General features: G+C 41.2%; 1 protein-coding gene across 2 annotated transcripts in view; it reads left to right on the top strand.

The window, feature by feature from the left end:
• The window catches only part of frs3 (fibroblast growth factor receptor substrate 3), a 60,064-nt gene that overhangs the window by 24,900 nt on the left and 10,185 nt on the right, over positions 1 to 24,979 (top strand). For both annotated transcript variants that reach the window (XM_061874370.1, XM_061874371.1), the window contains one exon: positions 23,979 to 24,165. In XM_061874370.1, coding sequence (XP_061730354.1) covers positions 23,979 to 24,165 — 187 coding nt within the window. The remainder of the gene's footprint in view (positions 1 to 23,978; positions 24,166 to 24,979) is intronic.

The raw sequence follows: 24,979 nt of genomic DNA, 5'->3' as shown, positions 1-24,979 counted from the left end.
GGCTAGCTAGACATCTGGCTAAAAACAAACCAAGCTAGCTAGCGGTCGGTGAGGTTTTTAGACAAACAAGGACACCTTGATCACTTTAGAATTGTCCATAAAGTGTCCATAAAAGTATCCAGAATAGGTATCCAACAGTTAGTCGTAGCACAACTTGCTCACTGAACTTTGTGGATACAACAAACAAAAATGTCCAAGCACAAAAAGCAAAGTGTGCGTGCGTGCGTGACAATGACGCCAGGAGCAAAAGAAGACTCCAGCAGTGGAAGAGGGTATTTATTCTTAATGGTAATTTTGTTCAGAGCTCGTTGGTCTATACAGGGTCGTAACCCACCATCTTTCTTTTTAACAAAGAAAAACCCCGCCGCCACAGGAGCGGAAGAGGGACGAATGTGTCCGGCGGTGACAGAAGAGGAGCTGTTTCCTCCATAGCATGCTGTTCGGGACGCAAAATACTGTACAGCTGCGAAGAAGGTAGTGGCGACCCTGGAAGAAGGTCAATGGCACAGTCATACGGGCGGTGAGGGGGTAGCGATGTAGCCCGGTCTTTACAAAAAACCTCACTAAGTGAATGATATTTCTCAGGAGTCAACGCGAGATAAGGGGCCTGAAGAGTAGGAAGAGTGACAAGGTTAGCTGGAGACAAAGCAGAGCGCAAACAGTGACTATGATAAAAAAATACTCCAATCGGTAATTTTACAAGTAGTCCTTGGACTGTGACGTCGCAACCATGGAAGTCCAAGAACTAAGGGCGCAGAACGAGAAGGCATTAAAAACAATTTAACCTCCTCACGGTGATTACCAGAAATAAGGAGGGATGTAGCATGTGTCTGATGAGTAATATTAGCCAGGTGACGCCCGTCAAGTGAGCTAACATTCTTAATACGATCAATACCCATAGTAAGAATCTTTAGAGATTCAACAAGACCACTATCAATAATGTTTTCATCAGCCCCTGAGTCAATAAGTGCCTTAGTAGGACAAGAACCCCTCACACATGACAGAGTACCTTCGACTTGAAGTTTTCCCTCCAGCGAGCAAGCAGACATCACCACAGGAGCAGGCGGCGAAATAGGGAATCTTTTCTCCGGAAGGTCTCGGGTGGACGTGAAAAGGCCCCCAGTAGGCCGTGCAGGACAGCGAACAACGACGTGGTCCGCAGCTCCGCAGTACAGGCACAGCCGCAACCTCAGCCGACGGCTCCTCTCTGCAGACGACAGGCGACTGCCACCCAGCTGCATGGGAATGGACCCCTCTAACCCCTCCTCCGGGGCACTGCAGTCGGAAGGCGGAAACGACGAAACTTGAGGCTTGGGTGTTGATCATGTGGACCAGGTAGATGACTGCCCTCCGGCGGACGGAGGATCCACCCTCCTCTGGGCGTGTCGCTCTCGTAAGCGGTTGTCCAATCGGATGGCGAGCGAGAAGAGCTCCTCGAGGATCTGGGTCTCGTCGCGGGCAGCCAGCTCGTCTTGGATCTGGGAGCTAAGGCTAGCCAGGAATATTCCTCGTAAAGCTCTATCCCTCTAGCCACTCTCCGCCGCCAGGATTTGGAAGGATATTGAGTGGTCCGCTACCGAGGAGGGCCCCTGACGTGTAGCGAGGAGGCGGCTGCCTGCCTCTCGTTCCCTCACGGGGTGATCAAAGACGCTGCGCAATTCAACGGAAAATAGGGGTAAGCTGGAACGAAGTCCGGGTTTACTCTAACATACCTCCATAGCCCAGCTCGCTGCTCTTCCAGCCAGTAAGCTTAGTACATATGCCACTCGGGCGGAGTCTGTTGTGTATGTGTGAGGCTGCTGTGCAAAAACTAAAGAGCATTGATATAAAAATAATCTTTCTTGTCCAAAGACACCCTCATACCTTGGCAGATGTGGTATGCTGGGCTCCCGGGTAAGAAAACCCGATGTCGAGGACGTGGGGTAAGAAGGAGCTGCCGGTTGAGCAGCTTCAGAGTCTGGGAGCGGGCGAGGGACAAACATGCTAGTATGCATCTCTTACACAAGTGTGGTCAGATTTTACAATGCTTGTTCGTGCTCACATATCCGCTGGCCATGAGCCCTGAGGGCCAGCTGAATCTGATCATCTGCGGGTTCAATAATGACTCGCCTATTCTGTCACAGTTCAATTAGCAGTGGAACAGAGGAACCCAAGGGTGCAGATGGAATTGAGAGTAAATAGTTCTTTACTTCACAAAAAAGGAAAGTAAATCACAACAATGATCCAAAACTTGAATGTAACAAAAAGCGACGGTGTGAAAAAGAATTTAAAAAAAGCACCGTGATAAAAAGAACTAAAGCTAAACTACAAACTAAATAAAACTCGGGTCGAAATTGCAAGACATGCAAACTACGACGTACATACCACGCTGGATGGCACAGGGAATAGTCAAGAAAGTATGAGGCAACAATACAAGGAGTCTAGGAGTCTTCATCCAAACGCAGTCAAGGAATGGAATAGCCGAGTGCCATCCAGCTGGCCAGGTGCTGCTAAAATAGTGCTGGTGAAATTAGATACAGCTGTGCACGTCTTGCAACTCCGCCAACAGGAAACACAGGAACTCTGAGGAAGACCAAATGTAAGAGACAGGTCTTCTGCACAAACAAGGGAAACTGAGCTTACTAACCACAAGATGGCAGCAGGTGGTGACAAAAATGTGGTTTGTGTGTGTGTGTGTGTGTGTGTGTGTGAATATATATATATATATATATATATATATATATATATATATATATATATATATATATATATATATATAAGAATAATTAAATGTGTACGACAGATAATGTGGGGGTATTGAAATAAGATATGAAGAAAATGTAGACTGAAGCTATACATACTGTATATATATATATAAATAGTGTTTTATGAGGGACCCAATGATGATAACTATATATATAATTAAAATAATGGAACAAATAAAAACTTACATTAATAACTATTTAAAGAGTCGATATGTATAGCATGTAGAAGTGATATAAAATAATTTACATGTTCATAGGCAGAGGAAGAAAGAAAAAAAAAAGAAGAAAAACGCTCTTCGAGTGCTGTTCGCCTTATTTCTTGGAATGTGCACTCACGAACACCCACAACCTTGTGTGTGTGTGTGTGTGTGTGCGTGTGTGCGTGCGTGCGTGCGTGTGTGTGGCGCATTGGAAGTGTAAGTTTAAAGTCGGTTTAACTTTTTTTTTTTTTAGACAGCTGCAGTACACCTTATGTCTGGGTGCTGAGCTAAGATAAGATAATGGGATAAGATAGAATATATAAGGAGGCATGGCAATCACAACAGCTATCAGTTAGCTTCAGACGTTTGATGGTATAATGCGAGTAATAAACGAATGACAATAAATGCATGCGTTTATTTTGTAGAATATCGCTCACGACAGGAAGTCAGGTGCACAAGTGAAAAGTGTGGCATGACAGCATGCTCGAATGTAACTCACAGACACAAATGATAGTTTAAAAAAGCCCAAGACGCAAGAATCAGTAAAATAATGACATTTAATTGATGTGCTGAGTAAGTAGTATTATTTTCTCAGTCGGTGCTTTGAATATTGTTGAACAATAATTACAAATAAAAAATATGAAAAAATGGAGGAATGTCACTTCTGAGTTATAAAATTATAGTTTAATTCACTTATAGACAGTTTTAGTGAGTTTAAAATGTTACTTAAAATTATATTAAGTAATACGTATAAAATTTGAATGAGGAATATCGATTTAGTGTTTATTAGTTAGGACAATAAATGCTGTAATTTTAAACATCATATGCAGGATTTGGACACATTTCAAAAGTTATTGATATCAGTAATGCATTCGTCTCGGTACCAATACATAAAGAAAGTCAATTTTGGTTCGCATTTACTTATAAAGGGAAAAGATACACCTATAGCTCAAGGGTATGCGGAAAGTCCGACAATCTATTCACAAGCAATGCATGCAAGCATGTCCAAATTTGACCCTCCAGGAGGAGGACAAAAGTCCTGATATACATAGATGACATATTATTAGCATCACCGGATAAGGAAAGCTGTAGAAAAGATACATTAGCATTATTAAATCATCTACATTGCAATGGACACAAAGTAAGTAAAACAGAAGTCCAATTATGCAAAACAGAAGTGAAATATCTAGGACATTCTCTGAACAAAGATGGATGCACTATTGTGGGAAGCAGAAAAACAGCAGTACCACAAGCACCAAAACCACAAAGAAGAAAATTATGTCATTTTTAGGATGAACTAATTACTGTAGAAGTTGGATACCAAATTACGCCAAAATAATAGCTCCTTAAAGTAAATTAAAATATGAAAAAAAATCTAAAACTGTCAACACGTGTAGAGTGGAATTTAGAAGCTAAAGCTGCATTTTGTGAAACAAAATAGAATAGGATGTGCGGTTAAAGCAACTGAAGTTTTGAAAGCTATCAAATGACCATCAAATTACTCAATGTAAGCTGCACAGCTAGTAGCACTACACCAAGAAAATTAATTAAAGATCAAAATGTTACAATATACATAGATAGTCTATATGCATTCTCAACAGTACACACATTTGCACAACACTGGCAAAATAGAGGAATGATAACGTCAACAGGAAAACCTGTAACACATGGAGAACTATTAAAAGAATTATTAATAACGGTACAGTTACCAGCTAAAATAGCAATGTGCAAATGTGTGGCACACACCAAAGGAATGGACGCAATATCACGTTTGTGGACAAAACAGCAAAAAAAAACAGCAGAAGAAAAAATATAAGTTTTGGAACTAAAAACTAGTGAAATTAATGATGATATACTAAAAGGTATGCAACAACAAAGTACTCCAAAAGAAAAAGATGAATGGATTAAAAAAAAAAAAAACGGAAGAGAGAAGACATCTATGTATGTCCAGACAATAAACCAATCATACCAAAAATCTGTATAAGTGGGCAGCAATATTGTGCCATGATTGTACTCATGCCTCAACAGGAGGGATGGTGACCCTTCTACAGAAGTACTATACTACCTACAGCTTTTATTCTTATTCCAAAAATGTATTTTAGGTCATGCATGACCTGTGCAAGGCCAATTCTCCAAACCACAACATCCATTCCAACATCTATATATGGATTTTAATGAACTAAATAGGGGTGAAGAAAAACAGTATTGTCTGGTCATGGTAGATGCATTTTCAAATCGGGTAGAAATATTTTCTAAAGGAATAGCAAATGCGCTAACAGTAGCAAAAGCATTATGCAAAGATGTAATACTGAGATAGGGTATTACTAAAGCTATACAGTGACAATAGACCTCATTTTGTGAATCAATTAATCAAGAATAAGAAGCTATTTAACCAACAGGAAACAATATGTGAAGATGGGTGAAAATATGTCAACACGGCTACATATATCTTGTGTACCCCAGGGATCAATACTGGGGCCAAGATTGTTTAATCTTTATATAAACAATATTTGTAAAGTTACAAAGGACTTAAAGTTAGCCTTTTTTTGCAGACATCACAACTGCTTTCTGTTCACGAGAGAACATACAGTTACAAAGGACCTAGTTACAAAGGACTTAAAGTTAGCCTTTTTTGCAGACATCACAACTGCTTTCTGTTCACGAGAGAACATACAGAAGATAATACAAATAATAACAGAGGAAATTATCAAATAAAACAAAATGTTTTAATAAAAACAGACTATCTTTGAATTTCAGTAAAACTAAAATAATGCTATTTGGTAACAGTAGAAAAGAGCATCATACACAAATACAAATAGACAGAGTAGATATTGAAAGGGTAAAAGAAACAAGATTTTTGGGAGTAGTAATAGATGATAAAATGAACAGGAAATCTCATATACAAAACACACAACATAAGGTGGCAAAAAACATTTCAATAATGAATAAAGCAAAATACGTCCTGGGCCAAAAAATCACTTCATATTCTCTACTGCTCGCTAGTGTTACCATATCTGAGTTATTGTGCAGAAATACGGGGAAATAACTACAAATGTGCGCTACATTCGTTAATAATAGAATAATACAAAATGTTGGATATAGAGAACATACAAACTCTTTATTTATTGAGTCAAAAATATTAAAGTTCGGTGATTGGTAAAATTGCAAACAGCTAAAATGATGTACAAAGCAAACTATAACCTGCTACCAAAGAATGTACAACAATTCTTCTCAACTAAAGAGGAGAAATATAACCTTAAAGGGAAAATCTAATTTAAAACATTTGTATGCATGTGCAACACTTAAAACCTTTAGCATATCAGTATGTGGAATTAAATTATGGAATGGATTAAGTAAAGAAGTTAAACATTGTACTGATATGATCCAGTTTAAGAAGTTGTTCAAATTAATTTAGAAACATGGAAGATCTGAACGAATATGACGTTTGAACTGGACTGTAAGGTAAAAGCGACTAAACACAATCATGACACACATTGACAATACGCAAGATGCAACCCATGACACGAGCCACATCATTCAGTTGATGAATGAATATGACAATGTACAGTTGAAAGCATCCCAATACACTGAGCACCACCTACAAGACATGGAACAGGATATAGACCCGGACAATAATTTCCTCCTCAATATCAATGAGAACTGCTGCTACTATACCAATGAACAGTACAACCAGAATATTATTACTAAAGGCAAATTATCAATTATCCATTTTAATAGTAGAAGCTTAAATAGGAATTTCAAGGACATCAAGGACTATTTACACACATTTTCACAACCATTTAACATAATTGCAGTATCTGAAACTTGGATTAACAGTGAAAACGTGTCAGATTTTGAACTGGATGGTTATGACTTTATTAATTTAAATAGACAAAACAAGGGGGGTGGAGGGGTGGCAATCTATGTGGATAGCACCTTGAGATTCAAACGTCTGGATGATATGACAACTTGATTGATTGATTGATACTTTTATTAGTAGATTGCACAGTACAGTACATATTCCGTACAATTGACCACTAAATGGTAGCACCCGAATAAGTTTTTCAACTTGTTTAAGTCGGGGTCCACGTTAATCAATTCATGGTACATATATATACTATCAACATAATACAGTCATCACACAAGTTAATCATCATAGTATGTACATTGAATTATTTACATTATTTACAATCCGGGGGGTGGGATGAGGAGCTTTGGTTGATATCAGAACTTCAGTCATCAACAATTGCATCAACAGAGAAATGTGGACATTGAAACAGTGTAGGTCTTACAGTAGGATATGTACAGCCAGCAGAGAACATAGTGAGTTCAGATAGCATAAGAACAAGTATATACATTAGAAGTACATTTGAGTTGTTTATAATCCGGGGAGATGGGATGTGAATGGAGGAGGGTATTAGTAAAGTGTTGAAGTTGCCCGGAGGTGCTGTTTTAGAGCGTTTTTGAAGGAATATAGAGATGCACTTACTTTTACACCTGTTGGGAGTGCATTCCACATTGATGTGGCATAGAAAGAGAATGAGTTAAGACCTTTGTTAGAACGAAATCTGGGTTTAACGTGGTTTGTGGAGCTCCCCCTGGTGTTGTGGTTATGGCGGTCATTTACGTTAAGGAAGTAGTTTGACATGTACTTCGGTATCAAGGCGGTGTAGCGGATTTTATAGACTAGGCTCAGTGCAAGTTGTTTGACTGTGTCCTCCACCCTGAGCCAGCCCACTTTGGAGAAGTGGGTTGGATTGAGGTGTGGTCTGGGGTGGAGGTCTAAAAGTAACCGGATTAGTTTATTCTGGGATGTTTGGAGTCTAGATTTGAGGGTTTTGGAGGTGCTGGGGTACCAGGAGGTGCAAGCGTAATCGAAGAAGGGTTGAATGAGAGTTCCCGCTAGAATCCTCAAGGTGCTTTTGTTGACCAGAGAGGAGATTCTGTAGAGGAATCTCGTTCTTTGGTTGACCTTTTTGATCACCTTGGTTGCCATTTTATCACAGGAAAGATTAGCCTCTAGAATGGAACCTAGGTAGGTGATCTCATCCTTCCTGGTGATAACAATGTCACCCACTTTTATAGTGAAGTCACTGACCTTCTTAAGTTTGATATGGGACCCAAATAGGATGGATTCCGTTTTACCTAAGTGTATGGATAGCTTGTTGTCAGCGAGCCAGGTGCAAATATTGAGGAGTTCAGCACTGAGGATTTGTTCCACCTGTGACTTGTCCTTGCCGTATACCAGCAGGGCCGAGTCATCCGCAAACAGGAACAATTCACAGTGGAATGCTGATGGCATGTCATTCACGTATACTAGGAACAGTAAAGGTCCTAGTATACTCCCCTGAGGGACTCCACAGCTTACTGAGAGGGGAGGGGACATGGTGCCGTTCACCTCTACCACCTGTTTCCTCCCCTCCAAGTAAGATTGCATCCAGCTCGATGAGGTTTTATAGAATGCGATTGCTCTGAGGTTATCCAAGAGTATAGCATGGTTAACGGTGTCAAAGGCCTTCTGAATGTCCAGCATGACCATGCCGCAGTATTTGCCCGGGTCCACCTCATGTTTGATGTGGTCGGTCAGATAGAGAAGGCATGTGTCAGTGGAGTGGTTAGTTCTGAAGCCGGATTGGAATTTGTACATTAGTTTATTAGTAGCAAGGTATCTATCAACCTGTTCATAAACTATTTTCTCCATTACTTTTTAAATGGAACTGAGAATAGAAACAGGTCGGTAGTTACCATGTTCTAATTTGCTTCCTTTTTTATAAAGGGGGGTTACTCTTGCTATCTTGAAATCCTTGGGTACTTGGCCTTGTTTGATTGAGAGGTTTATTATATGAGTGATTATTGGGGCAATGGTGGTGGCAGAGTACATGAGGAATCTGGAGGGGATATTGTGGTTGATAACCTACTTGAATGTCTAACGGTTGAAATTTGTATGGAAAAAAGTAGAAATGTCATTATTAGTTGTATATACAGATCACCAGGTGCAAGCATTGCACATTTTACAGATTGGATGGAATGCCTGTTTTAAAAGAAGAGTAATGTTAATAAAGCTGTCTTCATTTGTGGAGACTTTAATATCGACCTTTTAAATCCCAGTAAAAATAACGATATAGTTAATTTAATTGACACAATGTACAATATAAGTTTATATCCCAAAATCACCAGACCTAGTCGAATTTCATCCCACTCTGCCACTCTAATCGACAACATATTTACCAACGATATTGAAAATAAGACCGTAAGTGGGCTATTGATCAAAAATATCACTGACCACCTCCCAGTTTTTCTGATATTTGATGGTAACTACAGGACAAAAAAAAATAGAAAAGCCAACCCAATACAGAAGAACGAGATCAGAGGAATCCATTAGTTCATTTAAACATGGTTTACTGGAGCAGAATTGGGATGTAATTTATGAAAATGGTGATGTTAATAGTGCTTACAATATGTTTTTGAGAATATTTAGGTCATTATATGATAAAAATTGCCCAATAAAAGAATGCATCAGCAAAAGAAAGTATACTAATTGTCCTTGGATCACAAAGGGATTGCAAAATGCTTGTAAAAAGAAAAACACTCTTTACAGGGAATTTATAAGATTGAAAACAAAAGAAGCAGAAAATAAATATAAAAAATATAAAAACAAGTTAACTAATATTATGAGGTCAAATAAGAGGGATTATTATAAGAAATTACTAGATGATAATAAAAATAATATCAAAGGAATATGGAATTTATTAAACAGTATTATAAGAAACAGTACCTCTTCAAATAACTATCCAACGTATTTCATGAATGATGGTAAAGAAAATGATAATATTGAAGATGTAGCTAATGCCTTCAATAAATTCTTTGTAAGTATTGGACCCGAACTTGCAGCAAAAATCCCAGATCCATGGACAACTGGTAAAAATATGGAGGGATTGTTGGAGATAAATCTCAATTCTATGTTTTTAAATGCAGTGGGTGAAGAAGAAGTGTTGGATATTGTAAACAAATGTAAGAACAAAATGTCCACAGACTGCAATGACATTAGTATGACATTGGTGAAATATGTCATTACAGGAATATCAAAACCATTAACATATATCTGTAATTTGTCATTTCAAACCGGCACATTTCCGAATGAAATGAAAATAGCTAAAGTTATAAGTTTAAAACTGGGAGCAAACATCACTTCACAAACTATAGACCCGTCTCTTTACTTCCACAATTCTCTAAAATATTAGAAAAACTATTCAATAACAGGTTAGATGCATTTATGCATTTATAGAAAAACATCATTTACTCCCTGACTGTCAATATGGGTTTAGATCAGACAGATCTACATCAATGGCAATCATTGAAACAATAGAGGAAATCACAAATGCCATAGACAAGAAACAATATGCAATGGGAATATTTATTGATCTAAAAAAAGCATTTGACACAATTAACCATGATATATTAATCAATAAAATGGAAAAGTATGGAATCAGGGGAGTTGTACTAGACTGGCTTAAAAGTTACTTAAATAAGAGACAACAGTTTGTGAAGTTGGGGAATTGTTGTTCATCGTGTTTGGACATTGCTTGTGGTGTCCCCCAGGGGTCAGTGTTTGGGCCAAAATTGTTCATCCTGTATATCAATAATATCTGTAAAGTGTCTACATTATTGAAATTAGTGTTATTTGCTGATGACACTAATATTTTTTAAGAAATGAGTAAACTAAAAGCTTGGTTTGACTATAATAAATTGTCATTAAACCTGACTAAGACTAAGTTAATGCTGTTTGGAAAGAGGACACGTGAAACAAGGGTACAGATACAAATAGATGGGGTGGATATTGAAAGGGTTTTTGAAATAAAATTCCTTGGAGTTACAATTGACTATCAAATTAACTGGAAACCACATATAAAACATGTACAGTCTAAGCTGTCAAGAAGCATCTCAGTAATAAATAAAGCAAAGCAGGTTCTAGATCACAAATCACTCCACATTCTCTACTGTTCATTAGTTTTACCATATTTAACCTACTGTGTGGAAGTCTGGGGGAATAATTATAAAAGCTCATTAAACTCAATAACTATACTTCAGAAAAGAGCTGTACGCATCATCAACAAGGTTGGATATCTGGACCATACTCATTCACAATTCTTACAGTCAAAAATATTGAAATTTAATGATATTATTTTGTATCAAACTGCACAAATAATGTATAAAGCCAAAAAAAATAAACTCCCAGGAAGCATTCAAAAATTGTTCAGCACACGAGAGGGGGATTATAACTTAAGGGGAAATTTTAATTTCAAAATGCTTAGTTGTAGAACGACCATCAAAAGTTTTTGTATTTCAATCTGTGGAGTGAAACTATGGAATGGTTTGAATGTGAAGTTAAAGCAATGTCCAAACATAAACCAGTTTAAAAAGAAGTTTAGGTACATGGTATTCCAGAGGTACAGACATGAAGAAGGGCTTTGATATTGGGTTTCTTGTGTTACAAAAGAGTTAGGGGTTGCCCATTGAGGCACTGGTACTGCTGTTTTTTTGTTTTTTTTTCATGATACTATTTTCATGAGCACTTGTGGTAACGGTGTGGCTATGTATGTGTGTAGTGTGCATATGTATGTATATATTTATCATTTATTTACATACAAGTTCATTAAGTTTGTACATAGAGTGAACAAGGAAGTTCGAGCTCAGAGTAATTTATGATTTAAAGAAAAGGGGTGGAATTTAATAAGTGTATACTTCTTCTCACTCCTTTTCAAATATGTAAAAAAAAAAAAAAAAAAAGTCGAATGCTCATTTGTTTTTTTTTGTGGTTTTTTTTATTCTCCACTGTTTTCATTTTGTTATAATAGCCGTTAAGGCTATAGCACTGTATTGGATCATGCTTGCTCTTGTTTTTTTTTGCATATTTGAAATAAAAATATATCAATCAATCAATCAATCAATCAATCAATCAATCAATCAATCGTCCTTACAAAGTACAAAGAAGAAGAATTATGAGAAATGCTTTAAACCTTATTGAAAATAAGATATTTCTGCATCTCAGTATGCTAATAAGGACTGAACTAATTGATTAAATATTACAAAACTGTTGTGTATACTAATTCACATATGTTATTTTATTATAAAAAGGTCAGTAAATGATTCTATATATTTGTAGACGCTCTGAAGTGGGAAAGGGGTAGGATTAAATAAGTTTTGTTTCTTCCTACTCCTTTTCGGACATGATGTAAAGTGAAATGATATGAAACTGTGTGATGTACTATACTGTAAGTGTGTTCATGTTTGAAATAGACTAAAGAAAGAAAGAAAGAATATAGGATCATTATTCCATATTGATCTCAAAAACCACTGTGCTCATCATCCACAAGTACAAGTACAGCCGCATTAAATGACAAACAGGAAAAGCTAAGGCAAGAACGGACTATGCTGTCTGTTCAATAGATCTGATCTAAAACCAAGGTCCAAATATAACAACCTGTGTCCGATGGATAGTCTTGTGGGCCTAAAATGAATCACTGATGTTTACGGTAGCTTCCGATACAACCATTACAACACTACTTCCGATAAGAAACTTAAAAGGATTCCCACCACGGGAACTAGAGATGCGGGGTTTGCGGTCTCATCCGCGGAGTCCGCGGATAAACCGCGGGTCGGGCGGGTGACATGACGAAAAAATAGATTTTAAATAGATTCGGGCGGGTGGCGGTTGAACCATTTGGAAATATATGATATACATGGTTCAGAGATCGGTAACTTTTACCGTTCAAAGAGCCATTTTGGATCTGTGTCACAAAGTGAAGAAGACATTAGTTGACGTAAACATTGTCAAGTATGTCTGCCGGCAGTCACCCAGTTAATAAGTATTAGGGCGTGCTATGGAGCCTTTGCCTTTGACGCCTTCTACAACATGTACAATTTACTTGCAAGTCCAGCAATATGTTGTGTGTGTGGCTTCCGCAGACACACGCACACGACTGCAAGGCCTACTGGGTGATACAGAGTACACTAATGGTTGTGATATAAACAATTTCAACACTCTTACTAATATGCGCCACGCTGTGAAGCCACATCAAACAAGAATGACAAACACATTTCGGGAGAACATCCTCACAGTAACACAACATAAATGCAACACAACAAATACCCAGAATCCTTTGTATCCATGACTCATCCTGACTATACTATACACTCCACCAGCAGCAACCCCCCCCGTGCGTCGGTAAGGTGGCCGGGGTTGGGAGCGCGGGGGTGTAAAGTATATTCAGGATTCTCATGGATGCAAAAAGGATTCTGGGTATTTGTTGTGTTGCGTTTATGTTGTGTGACTGTGGGGATGTTCTCCCGAAATGTGTTTGTCATTCTTGTTTCGTGTGGCTTCACAGTGTGGCGCATATTAGTAAGAGTGTTAAAATTGTTTATATCACAACCATTAGTGTACTCTGTATCACCCAGTATGCCCTTCAATCTTGTATGTGTGTTTGCATAAGCTGCATACAGCATGTTGCTGGACTGGGAAACGGTTCGTACATGTTGTTGAAGGTGTCAAAGGCAATGGCTTCATAGCATGCCCTTATTCCCGTTATCTGAATGATCACCATCGGATATTCGCGAGAACGTTAGCGGCTCCCATTACCTTCTTTACTTTGTGACATGGGTCAAATTAGCTCTTTGAGTGGTAAAGGTCGCCAACTCCGGATAAATAACAACGAGCGGGTGGCGGGCGGTTGCGGTTCTGATAAAATGTTGGTTCGGGTGGATGGCGGGTGGATGACGACTTTAGTGATGCGGTTGCGGAGGATATAATTGCCTATCCGCGCATCTCTAAAGGGAACAGAGTGGCCAAATTACTGGTGGTAACTTACAGGCCATCTAATACGGGGGAAAATGGACACTCTGTTCACTATTTATATTATATATCATAATATATATTATATGTATTATTCTACTTATTTTTTGTCTGGTTTTGTATTTGTTTATTATCATCCCGTGAGGTGTATATTATTATTTGTTGTTGTATTTGGATGTATTTGTTTGGTTTGTATGCTTGTGAATCTGGGCTATCCATTAAATAAGACTACTTATTATGTTGAAGGGGGCAGGAAATATAAGATTTTCTTCATCCTGGTTCTTGTCAAGCATAGGTGTGTAAATTTCTGTTTAGTTGCTAAAGTTTAATTGTCTATCGATAATGAATGAATTAATGAATGAATGAACTACTGGCCCCGAGAGATAGTGAAGAAGCTAAATTCTTTAAAAGTCGAATAACTCTGAAACATCAAGGCCCAGATTTAGTGTTAACCATATCACTCCCTGATGGGCAAAATAGACCACCCAATGCCACACTGTTCAACACATCCAGATGGGGTTTCCAATTATGGTCATGGTCAAGTGGACTAGACTCATATTTCCCGGTGATTGTTTGCATAAATCAAACCATGCGCAACACCGAACAACCCAGAGTGAACACTTATACTAAACGCGCTGGAGTCACAGTTGTAAGCGTACTTTTTCATAGTGTGGATGAATGGTTCAAAGTAACAACTGGTGTGTAATAATTGGTTCCTCCTTTGGCTGTTTAATTGGTTATTCATGGTGGAGCAAGCAGTAAAGGCTACTAAAACTGATTGTGTTGTATACCTAAGCTCCAGACCATAACTCAAGATCATCTATGAGTCAAAAAAGATAATTGAAGTAATCAGCAAAACAACTCCTTAATGGAATTGCACTACATGGGACAAAATCTATCCGCTAACCAAAGAAACAAAGCAGAAACCAATATTTGATAAACATGTGACAAAAGCGAAATTACACATGCATTAACATGCTAGGCTCTGGACAACAGTTAGATAGATAGATAAATAGATAGTACTCCATTGGGAACCCTATCATCAGACAACTGCTTACACATAGTAAATGTATCAATATTTGTCAGGAATTGTTAACACGCCTGAACAGTTTGATACCTGAACATTGGAAAATAACTACACGTGGTATAACCTGGCAAAGTGTTGGAGATCTAACTTATGTCGATGCAATAGGTGTCCTAAGATGAGTACAAAATGGTAAATCAAGTTGCAACTGGATCCGAATTATCCGTCTGCTGGTGGTGTACAGAGGGGTTAGTGCGTCTGCCTCACAATACGAAGTTCCTGCAGTCCTGGGTTCAAATCCAGGCTCGGGATCTTTCTGTGTGGAGTTTGCATGTTCTCCCCGTGAATGCGTGGGTTCCCTCCGGGTACTCCGGCTTCCTCCCACCTCCAAAGACATGCACCTGGGGATAGGTTGATTGGCAACACTAAATTGGCCCTAGTGTGTGAATGTGAGTGTGAATGTTGTCTGTCTATCTGTGTTGGCCCTGTGATGAGGTGGCGACTTGTCCAGGGTGTACCCTGCCTTCCGCCCGATTGTAGCTGAGATAGGCGCCAGCGCCCCCCGCGACCCCGAAAGGGAATAAGCGGTAGAAAATGGATGGATGGATGGATGACAGAATAAACTACGTCCACTACAACGTACAGATATTAGGAAATTGGACAAAGGCAAATACAAGTCCTTGGTATCATCAATTCTAGTATATTATCACACTAACTTTAGTATGCTTGAAGTTCGTTGCTTTAGTTATTAGCTAATGTCCTCAAATTTGATTTTTTTCGTAATCTATGCAAGGACAAAACTTCTTGTCTGAGGGGGGGCCTCAGCCACAGATGTTATCAAGGACTTGAGGGACCTAGGTAGGGATGGGATGACAGCACGCAGAGGAGACAGAGACTTCAAGGACCTCAACGAAGATAAGATGAGATGAAGGGGGGACAAGGGGAAATCACATTCCGCCACGTACTGTGCGTGCTGGACCTGCTTTGCATAATATATGTGACCACTCCTTCTAGAGGCAGCCTCAGTGATGTTGACTATGGAACTCTGAATAAAAAGAGGGACGCGGGAGCTGGACCTTAGAACGTAGGGCGAGACTGTGACTAAGTGTTCAGTGCCCGCGTTCTCTTCACGAGCACTATTGAATTCTGTCTCTGCTTGGTTCCTTGCTTCTTGTCTGATTAACAGATGTCATCAGTGTTTAAACCTGACACGGTAAGCTTCTTGTGAGTGTGTGTGTTGAATGCTAAACCATTCCTTTTCCTCTGGTCCTCCAATGATACGACTACTTGGAAGAACAGTATACTTTCCACCGTGGTGGTGAGGTATCGTATCTCAAAAGTGGCTTCACAGTGTAGACGGACAACGTATTCGTGGCAGCTTTTTCTCAAATTGGAGCCCATGTTGTGGCAAAACACGCACGCTCCTGGAATTCAACTTCTGCATGTGTGTAACAAGGAATATGGAAATTGAATTGTGTCCACCTGAGCATGCATCCCTTTTGAAGGAATCCTTCACAAATGTACAATAATTAGCCATGTAATCACCGGGATATTGCCAGTTATTTTCAAAATAATGTTTCTGTTGTTAGTAAATCTACACTGCTACACAAGCTGTACACGGACACCTCTAAAGTGTGTCCAATTTTTTATTTTGTATATTATTGTCCCTTGAGAATTAATACTGTAATAAATATAATACTTGAACTACGAGGGGTCGACTTTTGTCAGAGAACAGTTCTGTCAAATGGTTATTGACTTGATGCTATCATGGCCCAGCGTCCTCTATGGTGGACATTGGCTTTTGGTAATATATAATCAGTGTTTAAACTAAGGCGTTACAAAGTAAGGCGTTACTGTAACACCGTTATTTTCGGCGGTAACTAGTAGTCTAACGCGTTATTTTTTATAATCAGTAACTCTGTTAAAGTTACTACATGATGCAGAACTACGTTATTTTGGATTATTTTTTATGTAGTATTGGCTAGAAACATAAGATCTGAGTGTGTTTTATTGGAGCGCTGCGGTGTCTTCCTTCTGTGTCACAAGGAAAAGAAGGGGCGCGCTTTGTGTGGGTGGGGGTAGGAGTTAGGGGGTGGGGGTTGGGACGTGTCTGTGTTTACTAACAAGACATCATGGCGGAGCCAGAAGTCGAGTTTCTTAACATGGAAATATTCCCACTACTTTTATTTTGTCTAGCACCAAGAAAAGAACATTTTAGTTAAATGTAAGTTGTGTCTTGGATCAAAGATCCTATCTCCTGCCCAAAACAATTCAAATCTGCTGAAACGGATACAAAAGCAACATGCTTCGACAAAGCTAGTAAAGAGGGACACCCTTCACCTCCACCTCCAACAACGGCTGGATTTTAACGGAGGGACTGCTAGCCAGGACAACATTGATAGAGCAATTGCAGCGTGTGTGCTAGAAGACATGCAGGCTATTTCTACAATGGAGTCACCCGATTTCAGGTGGCTGGACACAGTGGACAGTGAGTACATAAACATGGAAAGCGAGCTAACGAAAACACTCTAAACTCTGCCTCTGCTCATCATTCAGCACTGAAGGTACACACACTGTCAATCCTCTTATATACTCTTTCATTCCAGACTTCTAGATTGTTCGATCATCACAAATGTAATGTATAGACTATAAAGTTCACAAACATAAAGAGGGATCCTCGTGGGCCAGGCTGTCACACCTGGGTGAAGTCTGGTCTGGGTTTCGTCTGGTGTCATGTTTTGTCATTTCCTGTTTTATTTTAAAATGCTGACTCTCCCTCTCGTTTCAGATCACTTGCCCTTCCTCCTGTTTCTCTGGTCTGACCTCTTTCCTGATTGCCTGATTGTGTCCACCTGTGTCACCCACCCTCATGTGTATAAATGTCTCGTCCTTCTCTCCTGTCCCAAAGTGTTTTCGTACCTATTGTGCAAACCTCCAGCGATCCATGTCCACAGCCATTGCCACGTTTTTTGTACCCTTTTTTGTCAGGTAAGATTGGTTGTTTAGCATTGCCTCCCTTGGAGCGACTTTTGTTATATTTTGCATATTGTTCTCTTTGCACCTTTTTTCCCTCCGCACCTGGAGCGTTTTGAATTCGTTGAGATTTTGTTAGTTTAGAGGTTAGGTAAGCTCGGCTTTTGATAGCCTGTCTAGTTTCTTCCTTTTTGAACCCTTTTCCTTGTTTGAAATAAATCTTTGTTTTCAAACTCCTGCATCTGTGTCCAGAGTCCTGTTCAAGTTGTGACAGCACACTCTGGCCAGTATGGACAAAGCAGGATTGAAGCAGTTGGTTGCGGCGCTTCACGTGCAGGAATCCCGCCTCTCCGCTGATGAGGAGCGGGTGGCAGTTTTGGACCAGGGTATCCAGGGGATCGCCCGAACCCAGGAAGACATCAGGACCGCTGTTTCCCCCCAGGTGGGCCAACTTGCGGAACAGGTGCAATTTCTGCTCACTCAAATGACCAGGCCCGGTCCCGCACCCCCTGTGCCCGAGCTGCAGCCAGCGACTATGATTCAGGTACGCCCCACCATTCATAGTGGAGTGGGAGCCCGATTGGCCCCTCCTGAACGCTTTGTGGGCAAACCCGGACAATGTAAAGAATTCATCATAGACTGCGAGATGCATTTTGAACTTTCGCCCCACGCATTTCCCACCGATCGTGCTTAAGTGTCGTTCATGATCTCCTATCTGGCTGGGAGAGCAAGGAAGTGGGCCATGGCCGAGTAGTCCAGGAGCTCTCACATATGCAGCTCACTGAGAAACTTCACAGAGACTCTCCACAAGACTTTTGATCCTGTCTCTTCCGAGCGTGAAAGGGCGAGAGAGCTCAGCGGGATTCATCAGGGGAGAGAATCAGCTTCAGATTACGCAATTAGTTTTTTAACCCTGGCTGCAGAGAGCGGATGGAACTCTACAGCACTCCACGACGTCTTCCTCAAGGGACTGGCCGGCCCTGTTCTGGAGCCACTCCTACCCATAGACCTACCTGCAAATCTGGACGACCTCATCGCCCTCTCCATCCGGACAGACCAAAAACTACGGGAGTTCAAGTTTCTCCAAGGAGGACGTCCGGATCAAGATCACCAGTCGCGTTTTTCCCTCACCACCAGTTATGCTCCAGGTACTCAACCAACAGTACGGCTTCCCCATCGCGTGCCTGAGAGCGGAGACGATCCCATGCAGTTGGGCCGGGCACGACTACCTCTGGCAGAGCGCCAGCGTCGCCTCAAGGAGGGGGGATGTTTCTATTGCGGGGAGGTGGGGCATCTCGCGGCCGCCTGGCTTTCCAAACCAACCCAGGTGAGGGATCAGAATCCGGCCTCAAGTGCTTCCTCGAGTGCCTTGACACCAATTAAGGTAACCAATGACTCAATTAATATAGTATTAGATATTTTAATTTACTCTGGGGCCGATGAGAGCTTGATGGACTGGGGTTTAGCCAAGAATTTGGGAGTAAAAACAAGGGTCATCACACCACCCCTTAAGACTAGTGGCCTTAATGGTAGCGCTTTATTCACGATCACCCATACCACAGAACCCGTAGCCATAGATATTGATAACCACCACGAACTATTGAACTTTTTTTTGTTTCACTCACCAGCACGCATCCTGGTACTGGGACATCCATGGCTCGTTTACCACAACCCCCACATAGACTGGCTCACAGGCAAAATCAGGGGCTGGGGAAGGAACTGCGTGGGGAAGTGCTTGAGGGTTAGTGCTCCAGCAAGAACCGCCACGAATATCAACTCTGTTTCTGCTCATTTTGCCACAGAACTACAGCACCCAGATTTGACTTCCGTACCTCCATGCTACCACCACCTGAACGAGGTCTTTAATAAGGCAAAAGCTACATCGCTCCCACCACATCGTCTTTACGATTGCGCTATAGACCTCATTCCCGGATCTACCATCCCCAAGGGGCGCCTATACTCGGTTTCAGGTCCTGAGAGACCAGCTATGAAAGATTAAATAGAATCTTCACTTAGGGCGGGACTCATCCGTCCCTCATCGTCACCGGCTGGAGCAGGGTTTTTCTTTGGAGACAAAAAAGACGGGACCCTGCGACCATGTATAGACTATAGTCCCTTCAACGACATAACAAAAGAGAATCCGTACCCTCTTCCATTAATGTCATCAGTTTTCGATCAGCTCCAGCAGGCCAAAGTTTTTACCAAGCGTGACCTACGCAATGCTTACCACCTCATTCGCATTAGGGAGGGTGATGAGTGGAAAACCGGATTTAACACCCCTAGTGGCCACTATGAGTATTTAGTAATGCCTTTTGGTCTCACTAATGCCCCTGCCATATTTCAGGCCATGATTAATGATGTGCTCAGAGACCTTTTGAACCATTTTGTTTTTGTCTATATTAATGACATATTAATTTATTGTGACAATCTGGACATTCACAGACACCATGTCAGCCAGGTTTTGCAACGGCTCCTAGAAAGCCACCTGTTTGTAAAAGCTGAGAAATGCAAATTCCATGACGACGCCATTTCCTTCCTGGGCTTCATTGTAGCCCCTGGAAGAGTCCAAATGGATCCGGCTAAAGTTAGCGCAATTGCCAAGTGGCCAACACCTGATAGTCTTAAGAAGGTTCAGCAATTCCTCGGTTTTGCGAACTTATACAGACGATTTATCAAAGGCTTTAGCGCGATAGCTTCCCCTCTCCATGCTCTGACTTCTCCACAGGTGCGCTTCTACTGGTCTATGGAGGCAGAGAGGGCCTTCCAGGATCTCAAGCGCCGCTTCACGACTGCACCCATCCTCACGCTGCCAGATCCACAACGCCAATTTGTGGTCAAGGTGGACGCATCGAACGAGGGAGTTGGGGCGGTTTTATCCCAAAGACTCAAGGCAGATGAGAAGACCCACCCCTGCGCTTTTCTGTCTCGCCGGTTGAGCCCTGCGGAACGGAACTATGATGTTGGCAACAGGGAACTGCTGGCGTTTAAGGTAGCGCTGGAAGAGTGGCGACATTGGTTTAAGGGGGCACAGCATCCTTTCATAGTGTGGACTGACCACAAGAACCTGGAATATATTCGACAAGCCAAGAGATTGAATTCACGTCAAGCCAGGTGGGCATTGTTTTTCAATCGTTTTAACTTCACGTTGTCTAACAGGCCGGGGTCCTGCAATGTCAAGTCAGACGCTTTGTCACGCCTCTACGAACCTGAGCCTGTTGCCAAGGTACCAGAGCCCACCCTTCCACTGAACTGTGTGGTTGGAGCGGTCACTTGGCAGATAGAACAGGAAGTAAGGCATGCTAACGGTGAGACCCCTCCTCCTAGTGGGTGCCCAGAAAATCGCTTGTTTGTCCCTGTCAATCTACGCCCACAGCTGATCCATTGGGCTCACACTTTGTTGCTTACCTGCCATTCTGGGATCCGGAGAATTATGTTTATTATCTCACAGCGGTTCTGGTGGCCATCCATGGAGGAGGGGGTCCGGGAATACATCGAGGCGTGTCCGGAGTGTGCTCGCAATAAATCATCGTCCGGGTCACGTGTTGGACTTCTACAGCTTCTGCTGATCCCCTCCAGACCGTGGTCGAACATCTCTATGGATTTCGTCACGGGCCTCCCGGTCTCAAGAGGTAACACCACGGTGCTCGCCATGGTCGACCGATTCTCCAAAATGACACATTTTATTGCCTTGCCAAAGTTACCCACAGCCAGAGAGACTTCTCGGATATTGATGCAGCATGTTTTTAGAATCCATGGATTTCCCACAGACATTGTATCGGACCGGGGGCCCCAATTTATCTCACGGTTCTAGGGAGTTCTGCAAACTCATTGGAGCTACAGCCAGCCTGACATCAGGATACCACCTGGAGGCAAACGACCAGACCGAGCGCCTCAAACAACAATTGGAAACGAACCTCCGATGTCTCGTGTCCCAGAACCCAACAAAGTGGAGTTCCCACCTGGTCTGGGTGGAATACGCCCATAACTCCTTGCCCACATCTGCCAGTGGGTTGTCCCCCTTCAAGTCTGTCTACGGCTACCAACCGCCAGTATTCCCAGACTCTGAGCCAGAGGTTTCCGTGCCCTCAGCCCACGCCCCGGTGCGCAGATGCCGTTGCATCTGGCTCACGTACCGAAAAGTGCTCGCTCCCCAAGGTAATCGGGTCAAGAAAGCAGCCGACCGAAAGAGCCACCAAGCACCTGATTACCGGCCAGGACAGAGAGAATGGCTATCCGCCAAAGACCTGCACCTCAAGGTTCTCTCCAAGAAATTGGCGCCAAGATTTGTGGGCCCCTTCCCCATCGCCGAGGTCATCGGTCCTGCAGCAGTACGCCTACGTCTACCCAAGTCGCTCCATGCCTATCCTACCTTCCACGTCAGCCAAGTCAAGCCGGCCAAAGAAAACCCTGCGGTCCCAACCACCCACCCCCCACCCCCCATCCCCCACCCTCACGCCGCTGGAAGCGGCAGATAGAGGCCTTCTGTACCGGGTCAAGAGACTGTTAGCGGTACGCAACAGAGGATGAGGAAGACAGTTTTTGGTGCATTGGGAGGGGTACCGTCCCGAAGAAAGACAGTGGGTACCACAGCGGAACATTGATGATCCCTCTTGAGCCAGGACTTCTATTGACTCCACCTTGAGATTCCTGGGCCGTTCCTGGGGGTTCTGTCACACCTGCGTGAAGTCTGGTCTGGGTTTCGTCTGGTGTCATGTTTTGTCATTTCCGTTTTATTTTGAAATTTTGACTCTCTCTCTCGTTTCAGATCACTTGCCCTTCCTCCTGTTTCTCTGGTCTGACATCTTTCCTGATTGCCTGATTGTGTCCACCTGTGTCACCCAACCTCATGTGTATAAATGTCTCATCCTCCTTCTGTCCTGTGCCAGAGTATTTTCGTACCTATTGTGCAAACCTCCAGCGATCCATGTCCACAGCCATTACCACGTTTTTAGTACCCTTTTTGTCAGGTAAGATTAGTTGTTTAGCATTGCCTCCCTTGGAGCGCCTTTTGTTATATTTTGCATATTATTCTCTTTGCACCTTTTTTCCCTCTGCAGCTGGAGCGTTTTGAGTTCATTGAGATTTTGCTAGTTTAGAGGTTAGGTAAGCTCGGCTTTTAATAGCCTGTTTAGTTTCTCCCTTTTTGGACCCTTTCCCTTTTTTGAAATAAATCTTTGTTTTCCAACTACTGCATCTGTGTCCAGAGTCCTGTTCAAGTCGTGACACAGGCCAATCTTTCTTTATCTCTAAAGTAAAAGTGGGGAAATGCGTAGCGTGTTTTGGGCTGCAGTAGTGTTGATTTCATGAAGACATGATTTTATTTCACAATTTCTTGAGAGAAAAAATTGCCTGGTTAGCCTGTGTGTATGTCATGTGTGCCTTCCTTGGGTGAAGCCAGGTTTACAGCTATGTTGTGACATGTTGTTAATATGCTGTTTGTTACTTACGTATGTTATGTTGCAGCTATTTCAAATAGTTTTGTGGCCTGAAATAAATTGGCCCTTTGAAACATATCTTTGTCTTTGTGTGTTGTATGTAGACCACATTGCTTAGCAGAGTTCAGTGATGCAAATGCTTGCCAAGTTGATCAACAGATTGTATTATTCTCCAGTGCAATAACGGTACTGAAATGAAAGCTTAAAGGGCATTAATAGGAGCCTTAAAAAAAAAAAGATAAAAAAAGTAACTACATAGTTACTTATTACAGTAACGCATTCCTTTTTGGTGTAAGTAACTTAGTTAGTAACTGAGTTACTTTTGAAATAAAGTAACTAGTAACTGTAACTAATTACTGGTTTTCAGTAACTAAGCCAACACTATATAATAATGTGTGTGTGTGTGTGTGTGTGTGTGTGTGTGTATATATATGTATATATATATATATATGTGTATATATATGTGTATATATATATGTGTATATATATATGTGTGTGTATATATGTGTATATATATGTGTATATATATATGTGTATATATATATGTGTGTGTATATATGTGTATATATATATATGTGTATATATATATATGTGTATATATATATATATATGTATATATATGTATATATATATGTGTGTGTATATATATATGTGTATATATATGTGGTAAATATAATATAATATAATATAATACATGTGTACTACAGAGGGAGGATACAATGACGGCAAACCATGTTTTCCCCATCTCAGGTCATTAATGTGGACGATGAAGGCAACGAGCTGGGCTCCGGCATCATGGAGCTCACCCAGACCGAGCTCATTCTTCACACACGCAAGAGAGACGCCATCAGATGGCCGTACCTCTGCCTGCGCCGCTACGGCTACGACTCCAACCTGTTTTCTTTCGAGAGCGGGCGGCGCTGTCAGACGGGACAGGGTGAGTGAAAAACGACGCTGTCAAAGCTCAGCAAGGCAGAGTTTTTGTATGGCATTGGAAGATAGATGATAATATTGGTATGGGAGTTTATATTTATGCAACAATTAATGGTAGATTACTAATGATAAACTGTGGTGAACTTCTTGATGGTTAGTATTACCGTTTTCAATTAAAATTATGATAAACTCACAGACCCTTTCTGCTGGAGAACGGCTGTCTATCTCGCTTAAATGCTTACATTAAAACAAGAGATATTAAAGAGGTTACATCGTGATTTTGTTCCTACATTTAGGACACTTCAATGTGGTCTATATAACATGTAATGTAATGGTGGTACAAACCCCGTTTCCATATGAGTTGGGAAATTGTGTTAGATGTAAATATAAACGGAATACAAAGGTTTGCAAATAATTTTCAACCCATATTCAGTTGAATATGCTACAAGCTACAAAGACAACATATTTGATGTTCAAACTGATAAACATTTGAGTTTTTTCAAAATAATCATTAACTTTAGAATTTGATGCCAGCAACACGTGACAAAGAAGTTGGGAAAGGGGGCAATAAATACTGATAAAGTTGAGGAATGCTCATCAAACACTTATATGGAACATCCCACAGGTGTGCAGGCTAATCGGGAACAGGTGGGTGCCAGGATTGAGTATAAAAATAGCTTCCCAAAAGATGCTCAGTCATTCACAAGAAAGGATTGGGCGAGGTACACCTGTCTTTCCACAACTGCGTGAGCAAATAGTCAAACAGTTTAAGAACAACGTTTCTCAAAGTGCAATTGCAAGAAATTTAGGGATTTCAA

Source organism: Nerophis ophidion, linkage group LG16 (assembly GCF_033978795.1).
Source record: "Nerophis ophidion isolate RoL-2023_Sa linkage group LG16, RoL_Noph_v1.0, whole genome shotgun sequence".
In the NCBI taxonomy this organism is placed as follows: Eukaryota; Metazoa; Chordata; class Actinopteri; order Syngnathiformes; family Syngnathidae; genus Nerophis; species Nerophis ophidion.
This window is presented reverse-complemented; position numbering and strand designations above follow the sequence as displayed.